Genomic DNA, 20,164 nt, shown 5'->3' with positions numbered 1-20,164 from the left:
ACTCCTCCAACCATCCTCTAGGTGTGGCCAGCAAGCCTGCAGCCACCGTACAGCCAATCACAGTGCACACATCTGGTTCCTCAAACACGTGCCTAACCTTAACATCAATCTCAGAAAGGTTAATATAGCTAATGAACATAAAAACGAGGAGTCTGGTGGCACCTTTAAGGTATTTTTGTGGATACAGACTAATACAGCTACCCCTCTGATACTAATGAACATAAGTTGAATAGACTTATTTAAACTTAAACTTAATAGACATTTAAGTTTAAAATAACTAATTTGTTACTACAACCTAAACCATTCTGAGTTTGGAATGAAGGCTAGGCATGTGATACTGAGGAATTGGATCTGTACTTTATAAGTTTTTGAACGCTGGAAGTTGAAAATAATTTCTTGTGGAGCTGTGAAACCTGTGAATGCACTTGGGTATTATATATCGATGATAAAGGCATGTAAATTGAGGGTATTCTGGATGTTAGTATTGCCTTAACTGGTGATTTTCTAGAGTTTTAGTTTACAAAGTTTTTTGGGTGTGATTCTTATACAGTATTTTACTTTCACATGTACACATTTTAAGATCATTCTATAAAGACAGGAACTGTTTTGCTTGGCTCTGAATTTGGTTTATGGAGTTATCTTGCAGTTAGCATTTATAAATTATTAACATAGCAAACAGTCTTATTTTTAACTGAATATATGCAGTCACTGATGGTGTTGTATAGCTAAATATTTTAGAACAGGAAAGGATTTTTTTAAGCTTATCTTACCATATGAGCTGTAACCCTGCAAATTGGGGAACCAACCTGAATCCTAATCCATAAACAGAAATTGTTTTTTGGAATATACACAGATGTCTTTAATAAAAGAAATAGAAAATGACATCTCATTCAAAGATACAAAAAAGCAACACAATACTTTAGCATCTGCAATACACTTTTTACATTTAAGGTTTTAATTGATTTCATTTTTATAGGTTACTCATGTAAGTTATGACTCAGCGTGAGTAAAGAATGAGGCCTTTGGATAAGGTTTCAAATTTAAATAACTTTTCAAATGAGGTAACCATCTATAGGTTTCTTTAGCCAGTTGGAAAAGATTACTCTTTCCTTTCAAACACCTTAACATACATTCAACTTTCCATTAAAAATAAAATTTCAGAAACCTTTTATATTAAAATACCTAAAAAATATATAAAAGTTGGTAAATAAGCAACATACACTGAAAAGTTAAATGCTTGTTAGGGTTGTTTTTTTTTTTTTTTTAAGACACACAAGAAAACAACATTAAGACATGTGGTGATTTACTACAGCCTATTTATAAAGGATTTTTTTCCTACAAATTTCTTTACTATTACAACTAATCTTATTTTAAGATTTCCAAAGAACCCAATAAATACATCAGAATCTTGTCAGTATTTATTCACTGTAAAGTAAAATGAAATATCATTAATGTAAACATTAATACATAAATATTAATACATTAAATCATTATATAACATGGCACTGACATTGTGGCAACTGTTTAACATAAAAAAATATAGCTTATTGATGAGACTTCTAAATCAATAAATATAGTTTTAAAACAGAGTTCACAATATAAAAGCATATTGCTTCAAACCAAATGCTACAGTACAATCACACAGTAGCAGCTCATTAAAATATCAACTTTTAAATCTGTAAATGGAATAAGGCTCACTACAGCTCCCTTTTTTTAAAAAAGTTCTTTAACTAAAACTAAAATTTGGTCAGTACATGCCAATTAGCACAAAATACTGTAGCTGGTAAATGAAAGATAATTTGACAGGACCACTGAAATCCCCAGCATAACTGTGTAAACATCAAGAGGGGTTATCTGTTTCTTTTTTGGCCTCCTTTCTTTTTGCTTCCAGTATTTGTTTAAATAGTTTTCCCAGAGTGTTGTAAACCTGTGGTCCATTTTCAGAATCCAAACTTATCTAGGAAAAGGGAGAAATTAATTTTAATGTTTTACAGTACTGTATGACATGGCACAATACAGACAGAAAACACTAAATAATACATATTTTAAAATACAAAGTACCAGATGCATTTTCATATACTTATTTTAAACCAGGAAACAGGTATTTTTCATAAATCACTACAGGTCTGAACAACTATCGCAGAGTACTTCAGTTCTATCTATTGACAGGTTAAAACAAAATGGCAGTTAGAAATAAAAGAGTTAGGAGGAGAGATGTCATGCTCATGTCTACAGTCTGAATGGCTACTAGCTGAATCGTGGCTGTGCGTTATATATGATCCTTCTTTTCAAATTATTTCAAATACTTTATCAGAGGAAAGATGCTCTGAGTTCACCATCACCCGAACCCACCGTATGACTATATTTAACCCTCACAAACCTTTATGTCTGCTTTTCTAATCACTTGTTTATATGTATATATCCCATGCTCCCCACCACCTGTGTATGTGGATGGAGACCATGCATCCATGGAACGGGGGAGGGGACTTCATTTCTGCTACATGTTCCCCTTTGTATCCCTACCCAGCAGAATTCTAGTTCCATGGACATGGAAGATTGGGAGAAATTGTTAGGCTCTGGATTCTTTCACTCCACCCAAACCTGCAAGAGAACATTGCACAAACGAATACAATTTGAGTTCTATTCATTGGCACTACTTTCTCCTTCATGTGAGGGGAGTTCAGAAGGCTGTTGCAGCACATGGAGTGCTTGAGAGCATGGGTTATGAAACCATACTATCCAGGGTCTAGTTGAAAATGGTGAATCTGGGAGGCAGATTGGAGACCAGACAAATCCATGTGAACAGTTCTTGGATGATCTACAGGTAATGGTTTGGAAGCCTTAGTTCCTGGCCAGGGGGACAAAACAGTAATAGTTATAGATTTCACATGTTGCATGTTTCCTCTGCCCTCCATGATAACTGGCATGGAAGGATGGGCCCTACAAAAAATAACCAGTATTTGACAATGGAGCTACATCAAGTTACCCCAGCTGAGGATCTGACCCACTAAATGCAGAGTTCTGTGCACACTACTAGCTTTACTGTTCATGGTGTGTGGGCTTAACAAGTGTACATTGTTACTCCTTTTCTAATCTTATTTCACCTAAACCATATTTTGATCTGACTAGAACAGGTTTCTATTCTATACATTATACACACTGAGGCTCTGAAATACTGGGGCTATAGTTTCTATAGTTAGTGCAAATGACCTTCATTTGTAAAACTATAATATTACCAAATATTCCTTCAGCGATACTTAGATAATTTGCAGGCACCACCCTAATTGATTACAGGAACAACATACACAACTCTTCCATAATCACTAGGTCATGGGCCGGAAAAAAGCATCTTAGTTAGTTTAGATAAAGTTGAGGACAATGTTAATCTTAATTACTGAGGAGGGAAGACTTATCGGAGTGGGGGTGGAAGTGGGGGTAGGGGAGGGGGAGGGGAATCCAAACCGAATCAAACAGTGATGCCAGCCTTATTAGTGAAGCTTAACTTCCCCTAAGGGAGGCTGAAATATGCCCAAGGAAAAAGCATGAGCAGAAAATGAATATTCTACCTGGTTTTTGCTTGAGGCCTGCCAATACACAATGAGAGGTGACTTACATTACAGTAACTGAAATTTACTATGCTTTTGTATGCACAGATCCCAGTGTAGGTTTGCATGCCCATGCATACAAGCCAAGAATCTTTTAGCCAACAGTTTCAGTTATGCCCCTCTGAGACTATAAAGAGCAAAGCGGCCCCAACCACCACTCAGTTCCTTCACTAGTATAGACTATCTGGTAAAGGACTCTGTATCTGGGGGGGGAAATGGGATCCATGGGGGGAGGAGGGGAAAGCACTTTAAACTCCAGTTGCTGTCAGTTAAGTAACCTCTTTCTTCAAGCATTTGTCCACATAGTTCCCACTGTAGGTGACTGGCTAACAGCTACCTCTCAAGGAGGTGAGTGATAGGAGTCCTATTTAAAATAACTAGGATAGCCTTGCCAAATTGGATATCTGATCTAGAGGCTACCACAATGAAACGTTGATTGGTAAATGTATGAACAGAACTCCAAGCAGCTGCCCTACAAATCTCAGAAACAGGGATTCCCCTGAAACAAGTTACAGATGTAGACTGAGCTCTAATAAAGTATGCCCTAACGCTAGAAGGAAGGGGTAGTTTATTCAATGCATAGGATATCTTCATATAGTCTGAAACCCACTTCAAGAGCCTCAGAGGATACAGCATGACCTTTAGATTTGCTACCAAAAGCCATAAAAAGTCAATGAGATAGGGATACATGTGAATGCCTTGTCTCCTCTGCATAGCTGCTCCCACTGAAAAGCATTTGGCAAACACACTCAGAGCTGTTGAGAGACTGAAGGACTCTGATCTGGCAATAATGTCCACTGACCATGAAATGAAGAAGCTTCCTGAGAGCTGGATGTTTTGCCATATGGGAGTAAGCATCCTGCAAGTCAGGAGTTGCAAACCAGTTCATGGGATCTAGAGAAGGAATTACTGAAGAAAAAGGTGGTCATCTGAGATTTGAAGCTCCAGATGAGTTTGTTGGGCCCTCTGAGATCTAATATAGAATACCACCCTCCTTTCTTTGTTGGAATGAGGAAGTAGTGGGAATAGAAGCCCTTGCCACACAACCCTAAAGGCACCATCTCAATCACACCCTGAAGAGTATCTATCTCCTCCTGTACCAGACCATTGTGTTAAGTGTCCCTGAAAAGAGACAGGGAAGAGAATGCAGAATTGGCATAGACTGGGGCTGAATTGAATACTCTTGCAGGATAACTTCTAAGACGCACTGGTTGGTACTAATTGAAGCCCATGCATCTGCAAACAAGGCAACTGCCAAAGAGAGGGGAGAAAGGGCATAGATTCTCAACAAACTAGCTCACAACTCTTGACCCTGGCATCAAACCCGCAGCCTTTGGCCCTATGATGAATGCACATTAATAGTAGATAGAGGGCTTTTCTCTTCTTAAAAGAGTTTTTTTTCCCTTGTACAATTCAGAAGTTCTTTGCTGGTATGAATAAGAAGATGGAAATCTCTGTTTTGAGAAGGTCAGAGGTTTTGTTTCCTTTTTCCTCTGGTATGCAATACAGAGGCCAAAAGATCAAAAGGTTGCTCTCGAGTTCTTCAATGCATGAAGCACCTAATCAGTCTTCAAGATGAAAAGATCGTGGCCCTCAAAAGGAAGGTCCTCAGTCACCCACAATCCAATGCTCAGAGTGTCCCTAAACTTCCAACTGCCAGAAGCTGGGCTTGGACAACATGGGACCAATCACTCGAAACTGCCCTCTTCTGTTCATTCCCTCTGAAGCATCTAGCACTGGGCTAGATGGACCATTGGTCTGACCCAGTATGGCTGTTCTTATGTTCCTATGATGTGACCCTCTTTTGGAATTCCTTACTATTGCAGCCAGGATGTTCTGCATATAGTTATTGCAGTAGCCATTGTCCTAGCTGCAGTGTCAGAAGCCTCCAAAGACACAAGCTGATTTTAAAGCAGCATATTGCTTTAAAGAAGAGCCTTCAGAGTCCAAAAAGCTCTTCATTGATTTGACTTTTGCATCAAACATTTTTAAACAAACATGGCATAAGCTCTCTGCGTGTGCTCAGAAAATGATTTGTAAATTGAACATTTGTCTGTAATTTGTTACTCTCCTAAACAAAAAATATATTTAACATGTCCATCCTTCACAACTATAGCTGCTCAAAAGCAGGGCAGATTTTAAAGCCCAGAGATAGTCTTAGCCATGTAAATCTCCACCTTGGTACTGGGGGAGACTCAAACAAAAGAAGGCTAATTATCTTCACAGTTAAAAGTGTGTGCTTTATTTCCAGTTTGAAATAGTCTAACTTCAACTTCTATCCAGTGGAAGTGGCCTAGCAAGACATAAAAATGAAGCCAGAGAATAAAGAAATACTGTTCGAAGGCACTATTTTTACTCCATTCAATACTCAACACCCACAGTTGACCTGTGTGGAGTATTTTTCTGTGCTTAGGAGAGGATTTGCTATGACAAAACTTTTATACTTTGAAGCAGATAAGTGTCAGTATAATAACTATTAATGAATTAGTAAAATTTTTGGCTAAGACTATTACTTCATCCTCCATAATCTGCAACACAATCACAATTTCATGGGCGAGTTGCTACTTGCCTTAGTGAAAGCTTTAATGGCCCGGGTAAATAAGGCTTCCTCCACATCAGCTGGTATTGTCTGTAAATTCACTACACAATGGAAAATACAAAGAATAGTCTGATATTGTTCCTAGTGGGTAAAAGAAATATAAAGTTATTAAAAAGGAAACATTTTCAAGGAAAACATTTAAATAATTGTTAAAAGTACTCCGAGAACTGTAGACCACATTACCCGCACTTGCAATAAAATCCAGGGGAATAAATTCCACAAGGATTCTCCTGCAGAGTTCTTACATAATTGTTCAATAATGGGAAGGGAGGTTCTGTTGTGTTAATTTTGATGAAATATATGGGCCAAAGGTGTCAACATACCCTGAAACAGTCCAATATTAAACAGTTTCAAGCAAAGTTCAGGGTTTGGTATACAGAGACCTAAGCCTGCTTAGTACCATGGCAAATACACCATTAAAGATATACACACCAAAAAAAAAAAAAGGGGTGGGGTGGGGAGAGAAACTGTTACAGCATTTGAAATGTAAAGTATTAAAGCTTTCATTTAATGATCTCTCTTGTTCCCTTTAACTGTAGAGAATTTTTAGAAAGAAAAACCCATATTGAAAGTCTTTAAGATGATGATAGAAATGGTAACTGTCCTTTTTGGGGAAAAAAAGAAGTTAATTCAGAGGGGCTGGAATTGTTGTTGTTGCTGTTAAAGTCTGATCCCATTTTCTAAAAAACAAAACAAGACAAACACACACAAGAGGGAAGAGAGAAGAATAGCAAAGATAGAAAATGCAGCTTCTGTCTCTGGTCACCAGAGTCTGGTGTCAACTTTTGCTTGTAATCTCACTGCTGGAAAAAATAAAGGCCACAGCACATGGCCTTTCTGAGACTTGGTAAACTTGTACTAGCATTGGGATGTTCAGGAAATTGCTTTTAGCTGCCTCTTTCTGGCCACAGGCTTACAGGAGTGTTATGAAATATAGTCTTGACCAGCTAACCCAGCTCTTATTAAACAGAAAGAAAAAGGAAAGAGATAGGAAAGAGACGAAATAAGGAGGGAAAGGAAAAGGACAGACAACGGGAGTGAGGGAGGTTGACAGTCTTTAGCCAGAGTTACTGAAGGTGCCAATGTCACCTGGCTCCCTTTCTCTGGGCCAGTATGATCAGAACATCTCTCAGGATTAGGATGAAGGAGGCACAGTGGTGTCACGCTGGATCCTGATATTTCAGGAGAGGGTGGGAATGGCAGCCATTACCATGATGAAACTCACTCTTCCCCTTCCTTTCTCTTTCAGTCATCCAACGTTTATGTCCATCCCAACTTTCCTTCAAAATCTTTTAAGGACTCCAAAAGGGAGTGATGAGTAGAATAATCCATCCTACTATTTTTTTGCCCACCAATTAGGCCTAATTTCCAACAATTTTGGTTCACTGATATCTGGTCCCATGCTTCTCTTGTTATGAGACATGATCGTAACACAATTCTTGAGTTGTTTCGGTAGGCCTTTTTGTTTGGACTAATTCAGTCTGTCTCCCTTCTGCACCTTTTCTCCATCAATGTTTATTATAGGTTATTGGGACATTTTATGAACTTTCACTCACTTCTTACAACTGAGACCACAATTGGGGTAAAACTTGTAGGCGCAACTATTGCAACAGTTCTCCTGCAGAACGTGGGTTGCCCTGTGACACAAACCCCATGGATCCTCTGAAACATCTAGGAGATCAGGTCTATCCATGCACAGGCTTTCCTCTCCCCCTCTCCCCACCCCCCCCCCCCAAGGTTTCCCAAGCCCCACTCTTTGACAGTACCGTTCCAATAGATGCATGGTACTATGGACTCTCCTACCCATGGCTGTCCACTTAGACTCCACCCCCTAACTTGGGGAATCCCTATTGTGAAAGGGCACAAAAAATTATACAGCGCCAGATAGTATTATCTTTTCCTAGGAAAGACTATAGGGCCCAGGGAAGTATATACTCCTAAGCCTTTCTCCTCAATTAACATCCCACTCCCACCCCTGGCCTGCCCAACTCCCTTTCCAGTGTGGATCACAACCCCACAGAAGGGTCTCTGAGGGGTACCAAAAAAAGTGTCTGGGTGGATGAGGGAAACGGTGTTCTGAAGGCAGCTGATCTCCTCTTTCACATTAGGCTTGCCACCAGATCTTGGGGGAGATAATCTCCACTTGGGCAGGCAGCTTTTAAGGGGAAACATACATTACAACAACTAATGTAGAAAGATAAACAACAAATGGGTAAGATAAAATAATTAATTTTGATGGTTAGTTTACCTTCAGGAATTAAGTGGTTACTTTATCTTTTCTTCAGCCAAAATAATAAAACCCTGATGAACTGAGTTCAGGAAGAAGCATGACATTTCAAAACCCTGAACTGAGAGAAGCTGAATGTCATGGAAGTGGACTGCAGAGAAGGCAATCGCCACCTGCTGCTCGAGGAAATGTGTAACTGTGAGCAGAGGGGGGTATTAGAATGTGCCCTACTTTCTACACAAATAATCCAGAAAGAAAAAGAACACCCAAAGTACTGGAAGATTTGTCATGTGACTGAGAATTCTAGAACACAAACTCGCTTCATAAGGAAATGTTCTGAAAAGGGAGAATAGCTAAAAGGATATATTTATCCCTTTATAGAAAACATAATGCAAATGTTTCAGAGCAGAATGACACATTCCCCATCATGATTTGAGAATATGGAAGTCCAGAACTTTGATTTATGTAATGGAACTTGGCCAGACTACTGAAGCATTTACTACTTGGATTTGTCAGTTCCTCACATCCGCTGCACCAACCCTCTCAGTGCTACAGGATTAGATGTTTGCACAGCACTTTGAAGATGCATAGGACTATAATGTGGTCAATATTAAGCACTGTTGCCAGACCTGGTGTTAGGGAAAGCTAAAGGGAAAGAGTTTCTTGCCTTCTGTCTCTCTGAATTTCAAGTTGCAGCAGGCTGTGGTACCTCCAGCCAGCACACATGGAAATCAAGTTTCTATTGACTAGAGCTCTAAGATTTTATCTATCTTGGATTTTTCTAAAGCACCCATCACCAGAGCATCTAAGCATTGATTAAAACTTACTGTGAACTATCAAGATACATTTTCATTTGATTTTTATGGAGCTTGAAATTTGTTTTATTGCAAGTTACCTTTAAAAATGTAAATTCCTTGTTTAAGGGCCACTGATGCAAAGCTTGAGTTAATAAACTGTACTTTTCAGTAAAATAATGAATTGACATATATAGTGTTTACCTTTGCTAGTAAATTAAGAGTTTCTGGTGATTCTGTGCATTTTTTTGACAACATGTCAATATCCTCTTTGGTTATAACAGGTTCTTTTAGTTGCTCTATCCAGGACCACATCAAGCTGCAAAGGACAAAAGGATCTCTCTCGGCACAAATTCTATCCCAAGCTCCATCTCGAGAATTCAGTTCTTTCTAACAAAAATAAAAATGCACCATCTATTTACTTTTGCTAAGATTTTCTTTGCTTTTAGCAGCACTTGTTAGACTTGTGCACAAAAGAGACATTTATCAGCCTCATGAATATATTTCCTCCTATAATGGGGTTCCCACTCATTGTACCTTCTCCTGCCTAGAACTGGGAAAGTAGATCTCACAGCATTAGGTCACCCCTTCTGTTCGCTCTGCAATAGTCTTTATTCTGGTACGTTGGCCCTCCAGCGAGGTCACTGTTTAGTCCACCCCTTTCCAGGATTACAAAGTCCAACAGGACCACTTCCAAATGCCTTCTTAAGATGGTGTCCAACCCCAGCCTGGGGCTCAAGAGCCACTATACCAGCAGCTGGCAGGGGAACCCATGAGTTATACCGGATTCCAGCCCAGAGAGACCTTAAAACCAGCAATCCAGGTCTAATCAGTCCCTGTCCCAGTTGCTGGCTCCCTCTTACCCAGCCTTTTGCCTTCCCTTGCCTGTTTCTGGTTTTACCATGGGAGCCGACTTGCTAGACTTCTTACTCCAGGGCAGAATCTCAGGACTTACTCTCCTCCTGGTCCCTGACAACTTCCCTCATCCCAGGGAGTGACTGCACCTCCCTTCTGCTATCCCTCCTGGCTTTATAGTGCTATTCCAGCCCTTCCCTAGCTGGGCTTCATTCTTAATTAATCTTGGTCCTCCCTCTTGTAGGTGATGCCAGGTAACCCAACTGGCCTCTCAGACCCTTGTTAACTCTATCAGGGCTGGTACTGTTTTACAAAACTGTCAACATTAATTGGCTGCGATGCAAGTGGCTCTTTAGACCAAAACGGCAACACGAATAGCACATTGTACAGTCCAGTGCCCTCCAATTATACGTGGAATATATGAAACAGCTTTTGATTCCTATTTCAAATCAAATGGGTTCAGGAGGATATGGTTTTGATGATTTTAAGCAGTTAAATTTCTACTAAATTCTCTTACTCATTTACACACAAAATCCTGTGACAAGCTGTGAGAAAGCTCTGACCTGGCTCTAACCTAAAATCTTGAGGCACTTTTATGTTACCAACAATGTTACGACTATAGCTATCAACTGATTTTAAACTGACTGAATAAACACATACAGAAAGAATTTTTCTACCTTTCTGTTAGATGTTAACAGTAAAGTGAAATTTTGCTAGTTTTTTGTTGTTGTTGTTGTTGTTGTCAAACCTCAAGCCTCTGACTATATAATATTTTTGTTGAAGCAAGAGCCTTTTATTTAGGTGACTGGCAATTTCAATATCAGAGCATGTGTATAATTTATACAGGTGTCAAAGACTTCTCTCAGAAGCTAGCAGTGGAATTTTTGCTGCTGTTTATACTTTAAATATACATGTAATAAATACACAATATTGAATAATATTTTAGAAAAAGTAATACCTGCCACATTTCTACCTTCTGTTTCACTTCCTCCTCTCCCATAAATTCATTCAGATTTGCAAGGGCTTTAGCTGCCAAAATTCTTCGTGCTTCCAGACTTAATTCTGATTGCAAAACAATGTATGGAACTGCTTCCAATAGGTCTTTACTATCTTGACTTTCATATCCAATAGATGATTCTTCTTCTAAAGCAGAATTATCAGAGTCCTCAGATGCACAAATTCTTCTGCCATACACATTAGTCTCTCGCTTCTTTCTGTGACCAATTTCCTTTGCAAAACTACATTTTGGTGTTCTTGCTTCCCTGTCATTGTGTACACGTTCAAAACCTGAGGAAAAGGTTTTACTACGCTGCACTTCTTTTGGCGATTTTTTTGTATAGAAATTGTTTTGTCCATCTAAACTGAATTTACCTTGACTCCAGAAAATAAATGTACTACGAACTAAGGCCTCTTTGTTTAAATCCAGCTGAGGAGTCTGAATGCCTGAAGAGAGAAAATGTTCCCTAGTGTTCTGCTGCTTAAGTTTGTCAAAGAGTGGTACTTGTGCAGGCACTGTCCATGGAGTTTCTCCTTGTTCCAAGAGAAATGCAGTTCTCCTTAAATCTGAGTCACTATAGCTTAGACGTCTTTTTGAATGAGTCAAAGGCTGAAGGCATTCAACATTCCGCCTCTTCCAAAGAGGATCATATTTGTGCTCATGGGAGAGAACAGAATCCTGGGTCTCAAAAGTGACATTTCCCACTACTGAGTGGGAGAATGGCTCTGATGTGTCACTGTTCTGTCTTGTTAACTCTTTATCTAGCTGTGTAGAGTCCAACTGAGAAACAGCCTCTTCAATTTCAGAAGAGAGATCTGGTATATCTAACAATTCCTCCTCTATCACTTGCCTGTTTTCAGCCAAGTCCAACAGCAGCTTGCAAACTAGATGAACAAGTTTTGGCACATACTTGAGATGTCTACTTTCATAGCCATGGAGCAGATGCCTCTGACGGATCAGATACTGGGACAGAGTAACTGCATGTGCTTTGGGCTCGCAGCAAGCAAACACATTTCTTAGAGGGATCAAAAATTGAGTGAATTCTCTTACACACACTAACTGACCTCTGGTTTGAATAGAATTAGGCCTTTTTGCCCTAACAAAAAGAATTGCTTGATCTGCAGTCATTCTTGTTGCAAAAACTAAGTAACAAGCTATCAAAACACCTAGAAAATGTAAAGACAAATGGTTAACATGTTAATACATTATAAAATAAAAATTAATACACACACATAAGGATGTAATTTTTATGCCCAATTCATAGTGTGCTATTGTCTAACTAAGTGTATATGCAATTTTTGCATCATAATACAAGCATCAGAGTGCAATAAGAACTAGATAAGCACTTGTCTCGATAAGACAGATTAACTGCTTTAGTACTAGGTTACTGGTAATCCCCCAGATGGCCAACACTGACCATTCTTGTGCCATCTCCTTTTCCTTTTGCTGCTTTTTCCTCCCTGAATCTCAACCACTTTCCAGTCTCTTATGTTTCCCCTGTTGCTGCTGGCTGCCCAAGTTGATCCTGTACCTGGTACGTACAGTGGGAAATAATTAAACTTGACTCCCACTGTTAGTTTATCCACCAGTAAAAGGATACTCATGTAAATCGCATTTTCAGTGAAGGGTTCTCTGGAATTCACTTCCACTTTTGGCCCACCAGAACCAGAATGTTAGCCTTCAAATCATACTCTAAAACTAGTCTTCTGTTCCAAGCTTTTGTGGGACAGAAGGATCAGTAGGTAACACTAGGTGGTAGGAGGGAGTCACTAATGTGTGGATTTGGGATGAGGTCATGTTTCTGGCTTTTTATGTTCTCTGTTATAAGTTACTTCAATTTTGTACATGCACCCAAAAGTACGTGTGGAAATCTTCCCAAATGAATTAAGAAATTAACATAAGAATAGCCTTGACAAAGTATGTGCCTGTCAGACAACATGGGGCCTCATTCACCTCCCAATAAAGTAAAGACTCCCATTGATTGATTTCAAGGGTAGTCCTTATAGGGGAAGTTCTATATGCATAAATCAGGGGGATACCTTGTGCTATTAGCATACCTGAGAAAAGCCCGTTTTCTCTAATAGCTACACACTGGTGCTAATTCATTAAATTTGAATTAAATTAATGGAGATATTCTATCTCCTAGAACTGGAAGGGACCTTGAAAGGTCATTGAGTCCAGCCCCCTGCCTTCACTAGCAGGACCAAGTACTGATTTTGCCCCTGAGTCCTACGTGGCCCCCTCCAGGATTGAACTCACAACCCTGGGTTTAGCAGGCCAATGCTCAAACCACCTCCCCCCGATTAATCTAAAATATATTCAAAATGTAGAAGCATCATTATTACAAAGGAGATTGGTGAGCCATAGCACCTAGCTTTTTGCTCTCCCTGTTCCCTGAGAGGCTCCGGCAGCCACAGGTGGATTTTTTTTGCTTTCTAAGCCTACCTATTTTATTATTTCTTGCATATACAGCTGTTTGTATCTCAGATCTCCAAAATGAGATCTTTTCTTCTGGCTGCAAGGATTTGAGGCCTGCAGCTGTTTCACTGATCTCCTTCCTAGCCATTTTCCCTTACTTTGATATAGGTCAGCCATTGCGGTCATTCGGTGGATGTAAGAGAATTTGAAATTGAGGTGGCTACTCCGTGGAAGACTAAGGTTTAGGGCTTTTCCCCCCTTTTAAATAAGAAATTAAATCTCCCCTTAGCTTGTATTAACTTTGTTAAATGCCATCTCTGAGTGCTTAAAGGTTTTTTCTCAGCCTCCCTACACATTTTAAAAAAATGCCAATTTCTCTCTCAACTGCGTTTGCAGCACAGTTGCATCATTTTCAAACTCCTCACACCCACATGGAGCAATGGTGCCTATTGCAGAGATGGGGCCAAGCAAAGAGACATATATGGGGAGGGGTCAGAAGTAAGTGCAACCTTTAACATCCTCAAACCCAAAAGAAAAAAGCTCCAAAGACCGAAGGTCTGAGTTGGGAGGGTAACCATAGATAACTCTATTCAAGACCAGAAAAGCACAAGGTGAATTATTTTCTTAATTGAAGACTATGTGGAGTAGCAGCTGCCTAGGTGAGGAGGCTGTACAGTTTCAATATTGCTGGGAGATTGTTACGTGGATTCAAAGTTTCTCTAACCTTTTGGTTCACAGCTCATAATTGTTAACTTTGTCCTTTTGCTGCCTATGACAGAATGACTCTTATTTTTTACAAATAAATTTTGTTTGCAAGTTTAATCACTTCACAGTATACCTCCTCAGAGTGATAAATATAAATCATTATAGGTTTGTTTAAACTGTATATCTGCCATTTTTTTGTACCTACAGAAAATAAGTTCACATTAATTTTTTAAGTTGAACACATACCTGTTCGGCCAAGTCCTGCATGACAATGAACAGCTACCCTCCCTTCCTGCAAGGCAAAAGCCATCACTTTTACCATATCCAGTATAGTAGTGAGAGATGCCACGCCATAATCCTTCCATCCAAAATTATAAAAATAAACTAAAAAGAGAGAGAATTGTTTTCTTTAGTACACAATGTTAAATCTTTTGTTCCATATGCAGAAGAGAAATGACTAGTCTTAAATGAAAGTACTGAAAAAATAAAAATAATCCGAATAGGCCTGACTATATATATTTGTTTGAAACAGATTATTTTCACATTTCAGAAAGAGCTTGCTGTGAGAATTTCATGGACATGCTGAGGTAGTTAAGATGTTTCAGACTAAAGCTCAGCTGGAATGGAAAAGGTATAACAAATCTGAGTGATTCATACTAAAATTACTGAGCTATATATAGGAAAAGTGTAACATTCTGTTTGGGCATAAAAGCAAATCTTAATTCAATGGCTCTTAACTTTCTTAAGCAGATACACTCAGTGCAGTATGAAAAAATAAAGATATTGCTGATACAAAGCTCTTCAAATCAAAGAAACAGACATTTTGCAAAGTGCAACATTACTCACAAACATGTCTGAAACACAGTTAATATGCTCTATATTATTTTGCTCATTTCCCATTTGTCTTTTTACCAGGCATAGTCTTCTATCTACTCTAGCTGCTCATTCTACTGAAATGTAACACACCAACCACATACCTCACTCAACAGTAACATGAGAGAGGGAGCAATGTATTATCCAAGGTTGGACTTTGATAAATTTAATTTTTTATATTTTGTGAATAGTATTCCTTATATAACTGCTCTTAATCCAAAAGCTGTGTGACAGAAAATCTGCATGTACTGTACTCAATAATTAATGAGGAAAAGCAGCAGGAGTGAACTTACTTCCATCCTCCATGAAAGCTTCAGGAAGGTAGGTAAAGCCACTTTCTTGTTCCAGCGGATTCCCACAGCTAGCATGCTCCCCAGGACGCTGAAGGTTAATTACTGTTTTTATGTCACACCTTAAGCAAGGAACAGAATAGTCACATTATATACAGCAATAATTTCATTAACCCTTATTTTCTAAAACATACATTTCTCCTAAGTGCAGAATGGATGCTTACCTGCATATTGCTAAATTAAAGGATCTTTACCAACAATCCAAATCTAAGTAGGAGGGAAAAAATGGATCAGGGATTATATCAGTAAGATCTAGAGCAATTCATTACCAATAAAATTCATTACCTTTGAAACTGCTCAATAATGTTATACTTCTCAATAATTTCTGTTGAGGGTCGAGCCATGGCCAATATATTATCTGTTATCCTGAAAAAATAAATTAATAATTTGGATGGATATTTCATTGTGATGATTTCATGGGTAATCTACCAAAATATACACCTTTTTTCCATTTTCAGGAGCTATCTATAATTAGCAATGTGCATTTATACCTTTTTTGAAAATTCTTTCATCAGATTACATGCTTTATAAATCCCACTGAAACAATTAAGTTATATAACAAAATACCATTATGAGAGGTGCTCAAATACCATGGTGATGAGCATGATACAAAACTTAAGTAGACAATGGCTACCCAGATCACAATTTCTGTATTTCTATTCAGAAACATTTTACATGTTTCTTCTTAACTCATTTTTACAAAATGTCAATATTAATTTAAAAATACATTCCAGTGACCATACAGATGGAAAAAATGCTTTCAATATTATTATTGATATAATATTATTTTATCTTCAATAAAATGTTTTCATTCATTTTAATCTAAACCAATGAGCATATTTTAACAGCTGTATTTAAATTTCAAGGGAAAACGTCTGTAGTTTAGAACATTCATGTAATCTGTAAACAGGTATTTATTATTTTGGATCTGAGCCAAAGCCCACTGAAGACAATGTGTGTCTTTCATTGACTTTGATGGGCTTTGTATGGAGCCCTTTATAGCTTACTGCTAAGTATTAATTTTTAACTAACCTTTTATTCCAGTACATACTGTACTTAACTTGGCAGTCTATATTTGGTAGAAAAATGCAATATGAATCTATTACCCTAAATTCTCTAATGGAGCTAATACAATTAAGCTTAGTGAAACTGAGTACTGCATATTACCAGGAAGAGTAAAGTCCTTTAATGGCTTGCTCTTGGTCACTCCATCGAGCTGGGTTTTCATACTTGCAAGCACGTCCACCACATGCCATCGAACACTGCATATGACCAGGAATGACATGGCGAAGACGTTCCCCTACTTTAGTATATTTTGCGGTTGGACGCCTTGAATTTCCTACAACAGAAAGAAAAACAGAATACATAAGATTAGCAAACTATCATCGCTACCCTAAAATATAATACAGCAAACTTTTAAATGTTTAAATTACAAAACTATAGTATATTAAAGATTTTTCAAGAGATTTAAGCAGCAAGGATTCACAATAAAAATACCATTCTTTGCTTATATTAGTGCTGAAGCTTATATTAGTGCTGTTATTCATGACATCAACTTAGTTTCCTTCTTCATGAAATTCTAGGTATGTGATATCCTCCATGATGAAGCAAATATCACGGTCACCTTTTATCTAGAAATGTACAGCATGCCTGCACAAACACATATTAAGCTATCTTTTGCTTTAATTATTTTCTGAAACCAAGGTTTTAAACTGAAATGCTCTACAAGTTAAAAATAAAGCACAGATTAAGCCCTGAGTAAGATATCAGTAAATACAATTATATATAATAAAACAATAACACTATAAAATGATTTTAAATATTTCATATATATTTATATACATCTAAACATCTGAATAAGATTATACACCTTTAGTACACGTTATATAATACATAGCTATAAAACCCAAGTATGATTTTTGGCAATAATCTAAAAATACTTCACTTTTTTTCTCAGGAAAAGTTGCATTCAGCTCTGCAGGGCTTACAGATGATATGGCCACCATAACACGGTGTGTGGATGATGAGAGGACCTCTACAACTGAGCTCCGGCGCCTTTGAAGTATGCGGAGAAAGGGATCAGAGGAAGAATGCCTCCGACCCTGAAAAAAGTTGCTAAAAATATTCACAGCTGAGCGCCTCCTGGGTGAAGCCTCCATGATCGATCACCCCCTTGCAACACTTTACAAATGTCGTAGAAAACAAACTGGATCTGAAATCCAACTTGCTCAATGCTGAAGTTACTCAGAGATGTGTATCTTTCTGTGTGATCTAACAGCTATTCAGGATAGGCTGAGCAGTCTCCATAGTAACAAACAATGAAGCCACTGATGCCAGCTACCCTTGTGGCAGCTAAATTCTATATGAATTGATTCTGCTTGGGACAAACTGTTCCACTGCTAATGAGAATAGTTGCATTTCAAGTAGGTAATTCTGCAACTGGACTGGGATGATTTTCCGAAACAAAATGAGTATTTTAGTAAATTGCACTTATTGTACATTCAGAACATACTACACAGTATATTATATACCAAAATACAATCAAAATGTAGTTTGGGGTACTGCTTTTCTATAAATCTGTAAGTAAATACGCTATACTCCCCCACTGATTAGTTTGACAGTCCACTGCCATCTTTTGCCCTCCACTTAGCTGCTCCAAAATGCATTGTTAGTTCTGTAATGATTGGGATTAGTGTGTTGCTATTGAAATTGTTCACTGATGAATTGCAGACTGCTCACTCATGGACCATTCATATCCACTAACAAAACACAATTTGTTATTGAAAACAAAAGGTTTATTTTTTCAGAGCAGAGGTTTTTATTAACCAAAGCTCTTGGATCTACTGGGTTGAGGTAAAGCAGACTATTGGGAGAAGTAGCCATATAATTTGATTGCTCCAAGTTTCAAGCGATAGGTATCAGGCTATGAGCTGCCTCCCTCTTTGCTTCCATGCTAAAGAGGGAGATTGAGCTGGCCAGAAAGATTTCAGCACTCTCAAAATCACAGGGCCAAACCGTCACTTGCAGGGGTAAGGGCTGTAAAAACCATTTAAAATAATAGTCATCTTGTCAGTTCTCTGTTAGAGTGCAATTTATAGATCTTGACAAGCAGGGTAGAGAAAAGAAAAGATAGAAGAAAAATCAGTATAACCTGACCCAATAAGCATGTTACTCCTGTTGCCCTCTCTTAGGGCCATGTTCTAATCTCAATCTGGGCATGCGATTACCATCTGATGTCATTGGGATTTGCGTACATACACCAAGGGAAGTCGATACCTCTTTAAGTGGAACTTGCATGACAAAACCGGGTAAGTAAAAAGTGTTTTTTTCCAGTTTAAAAACCTCAGGCAATAATCTCTTTCTTCTAGGTGCAGACAGGAAGGATGTTATTAGATTTTGAACAGATGTACCACTTGGCCTCTAAGGGTACAAGAGAGGTTTCATGCTGCTCCCAGCCCTACCACTTGCCAGTGATGGCAGGAGGGAAGAGGAACATCTAAAATCTAGTCCCTTGGGTGCTGCTGTTGCCCAAGAGCCTTTGCTACCCTGTTCCAACCCTAATGCTGATGTCAGGAAGGAGAGAAAGTATTAAAGCCTGCTCCATGGCTGTTACCCATGAGTGTCTGCTACCAAGCCATGCCTTCCTCAACCAATCACATGCTAATTGAGGATTACAAAATAGCATTCCCCTCATCCCACTGGGCTACTGCTATCTACAAACCCTTTTTTTAAACCTGACATGTTACTATCAATTTCAAAAAAGAAAAACTAGCACTTTGAATTAAGTGGATGTCTAGACCCGAAGGACTGCTAAGGCAAGTTTTTGGGGTGTCTGTTATGGGGTAATTATAGGCTTTTTTAGTTTTACTTCTGAATCTGTTTCCAAGGCCTTGCAATTGTCTTAAATGTTTGGAATTTTAGGAGTTATTTTTGTTTGGATAATTCTTGGGTGCTGAGGTTTAAGTTCATTTGTGATTAAGGGGATATTTTTTTTTAGAGATGGTTCAAATGCTGGCTACATCCATTGATTATACCAAACTTTTGCTCATCAGTTATTTTGCCTCCTTAGATGTAATTCTGTATGGATCTTCATAAGTCAGTAACATTTTTCTTCTATATATGTCAAATTCAAAAAAGTTAAAGTGCAGCCAGCAGTTGGTGAGACTGAAGGAGGCAAAATGCTGAATGTCATTATTCTCTCATTGACTTCAGTGCCATTTGGAGGTATTCAGCCAAAGTGGTGAATCATAATTATTGCCTGTAAAAATTGTTACTATTTATTTATTTTTTTTGTGGCACCCCACAATGTCTAAGCACTTCCCGAATTCAAAAGATGGCACAGTCCTTGTCCATAAGAATTTATAACCTAACAGAAACAGAAAGCGAAATGGAAGGGAAACATGTCAAGGTGGTTACTGGTCATAGTCATGTTTGAGTAACACACTGAATTATTTGTACTGCATATACACACACATTATCCCCACAACCTAGCCATAACAGATGTATATGGCTTTTATTTTTCAGAGATGATTCCTTTTCAAAAAACTCATCTAAAACTTTCTTTTAAAGGGCATATTAAAGAAAATGATTACCTGAACTCATAGTTGCAAGATATGCACTGCTCTTTACCAATGAACAATAAGGCAATTCATTTTGCAGCAAGACCCCTGCAGCCATGGCAGTACCTGTTGAAACAGCAACATGTTTATTGTACACATATCAGGGGAGACTTAAAAAAATC

The 20,164-nt window shown here is 38.3% G+C and overlaps 1 protein-coding gene across 4 annotated transcripts in view; it reads right to left on the bottom strand.

The window, feature by feature from the left end:
• Positions 1 to 1,246: 1,246 nt before the first annotated feature.
• PTPDC1 (protein tyrosine phosphatase domain containing 1) overlaps positions 1,247 to 20,164 on the bottom strand; it is a 43,582-nt gene continuing 24,664 nt past the window's right edge. For 2 of the 4 annotated variants that reach the window (XM_054036224.1, XM_054036225.1), the window contains exons 3-11: positions 20,016 to 20,108; positions 16,591 to 16,762; positions 15,709 to 15,789; positions 15,367 to 15,485; positions 14,447 to 14,584; positions 11,039 to 12,243; positions 9,430 to 9,615; positions 6,175 to 6,285; positions 1,247 to 1,957 (exon numbers count right to left, since the gene is read on the bottom strand). In XM_054036224.1, the coding sequence (XP_053892199.1) occupies positions 1,841 to 1,957; positions 6,175 to 6,285; positions 9,430 to 9,615; positions 11,039 to 12,243; positions 14,447 to 14,584; positions 15,367 to 15,485; positions 15,709 to 15,789; positions 16,591 to 16,762; positions 20,016 to 20,100 (2,214 nt within the window). In that variant the 5' untranslated portion in view covers positions 20,101 to 20,108 and the 3' untranslated portion in view covers positions 1,247 to 1,840. Of the gene's footprint in view, positions 1,958 to 6,174; positions 6,286 to 9,429; positions 9,616 to 11,038; positions 12,244 to 14,446; positions 14,585 to 15,366; positions 15,486 to 15,708; positions 15,790 to 16,590; positions 16,763 to 17,368; positions 17,707 to 20,015; positions 20,109 to 20,164 lie in introns of those variants that run through there. The other 2 variants (XM_054036227.1, XM_054036226.1) reach the window with 2 other exon arrangements.

The sequence above is a fragment of the Malaclemys terrapin genome, chromosome 7 (genome assembly GCF_027887155.1).
Source record: "Malaclemys terrapin pileata isolate rMalTer1 chromosome 7, rMalTer1.hap1, whole genome shotgun sequence".
In the NCBI taxonomy this organism is placed as follows: Eukaryota; Metazoa; Chordata; order Testudines; family Emydidae; genus Malaclemys; species Malaclemys terrapin.
Note: the sequence above shows the minus strand (reverse complement) of the source record. Positions and strands in the feature narration are given on the sequence as shown.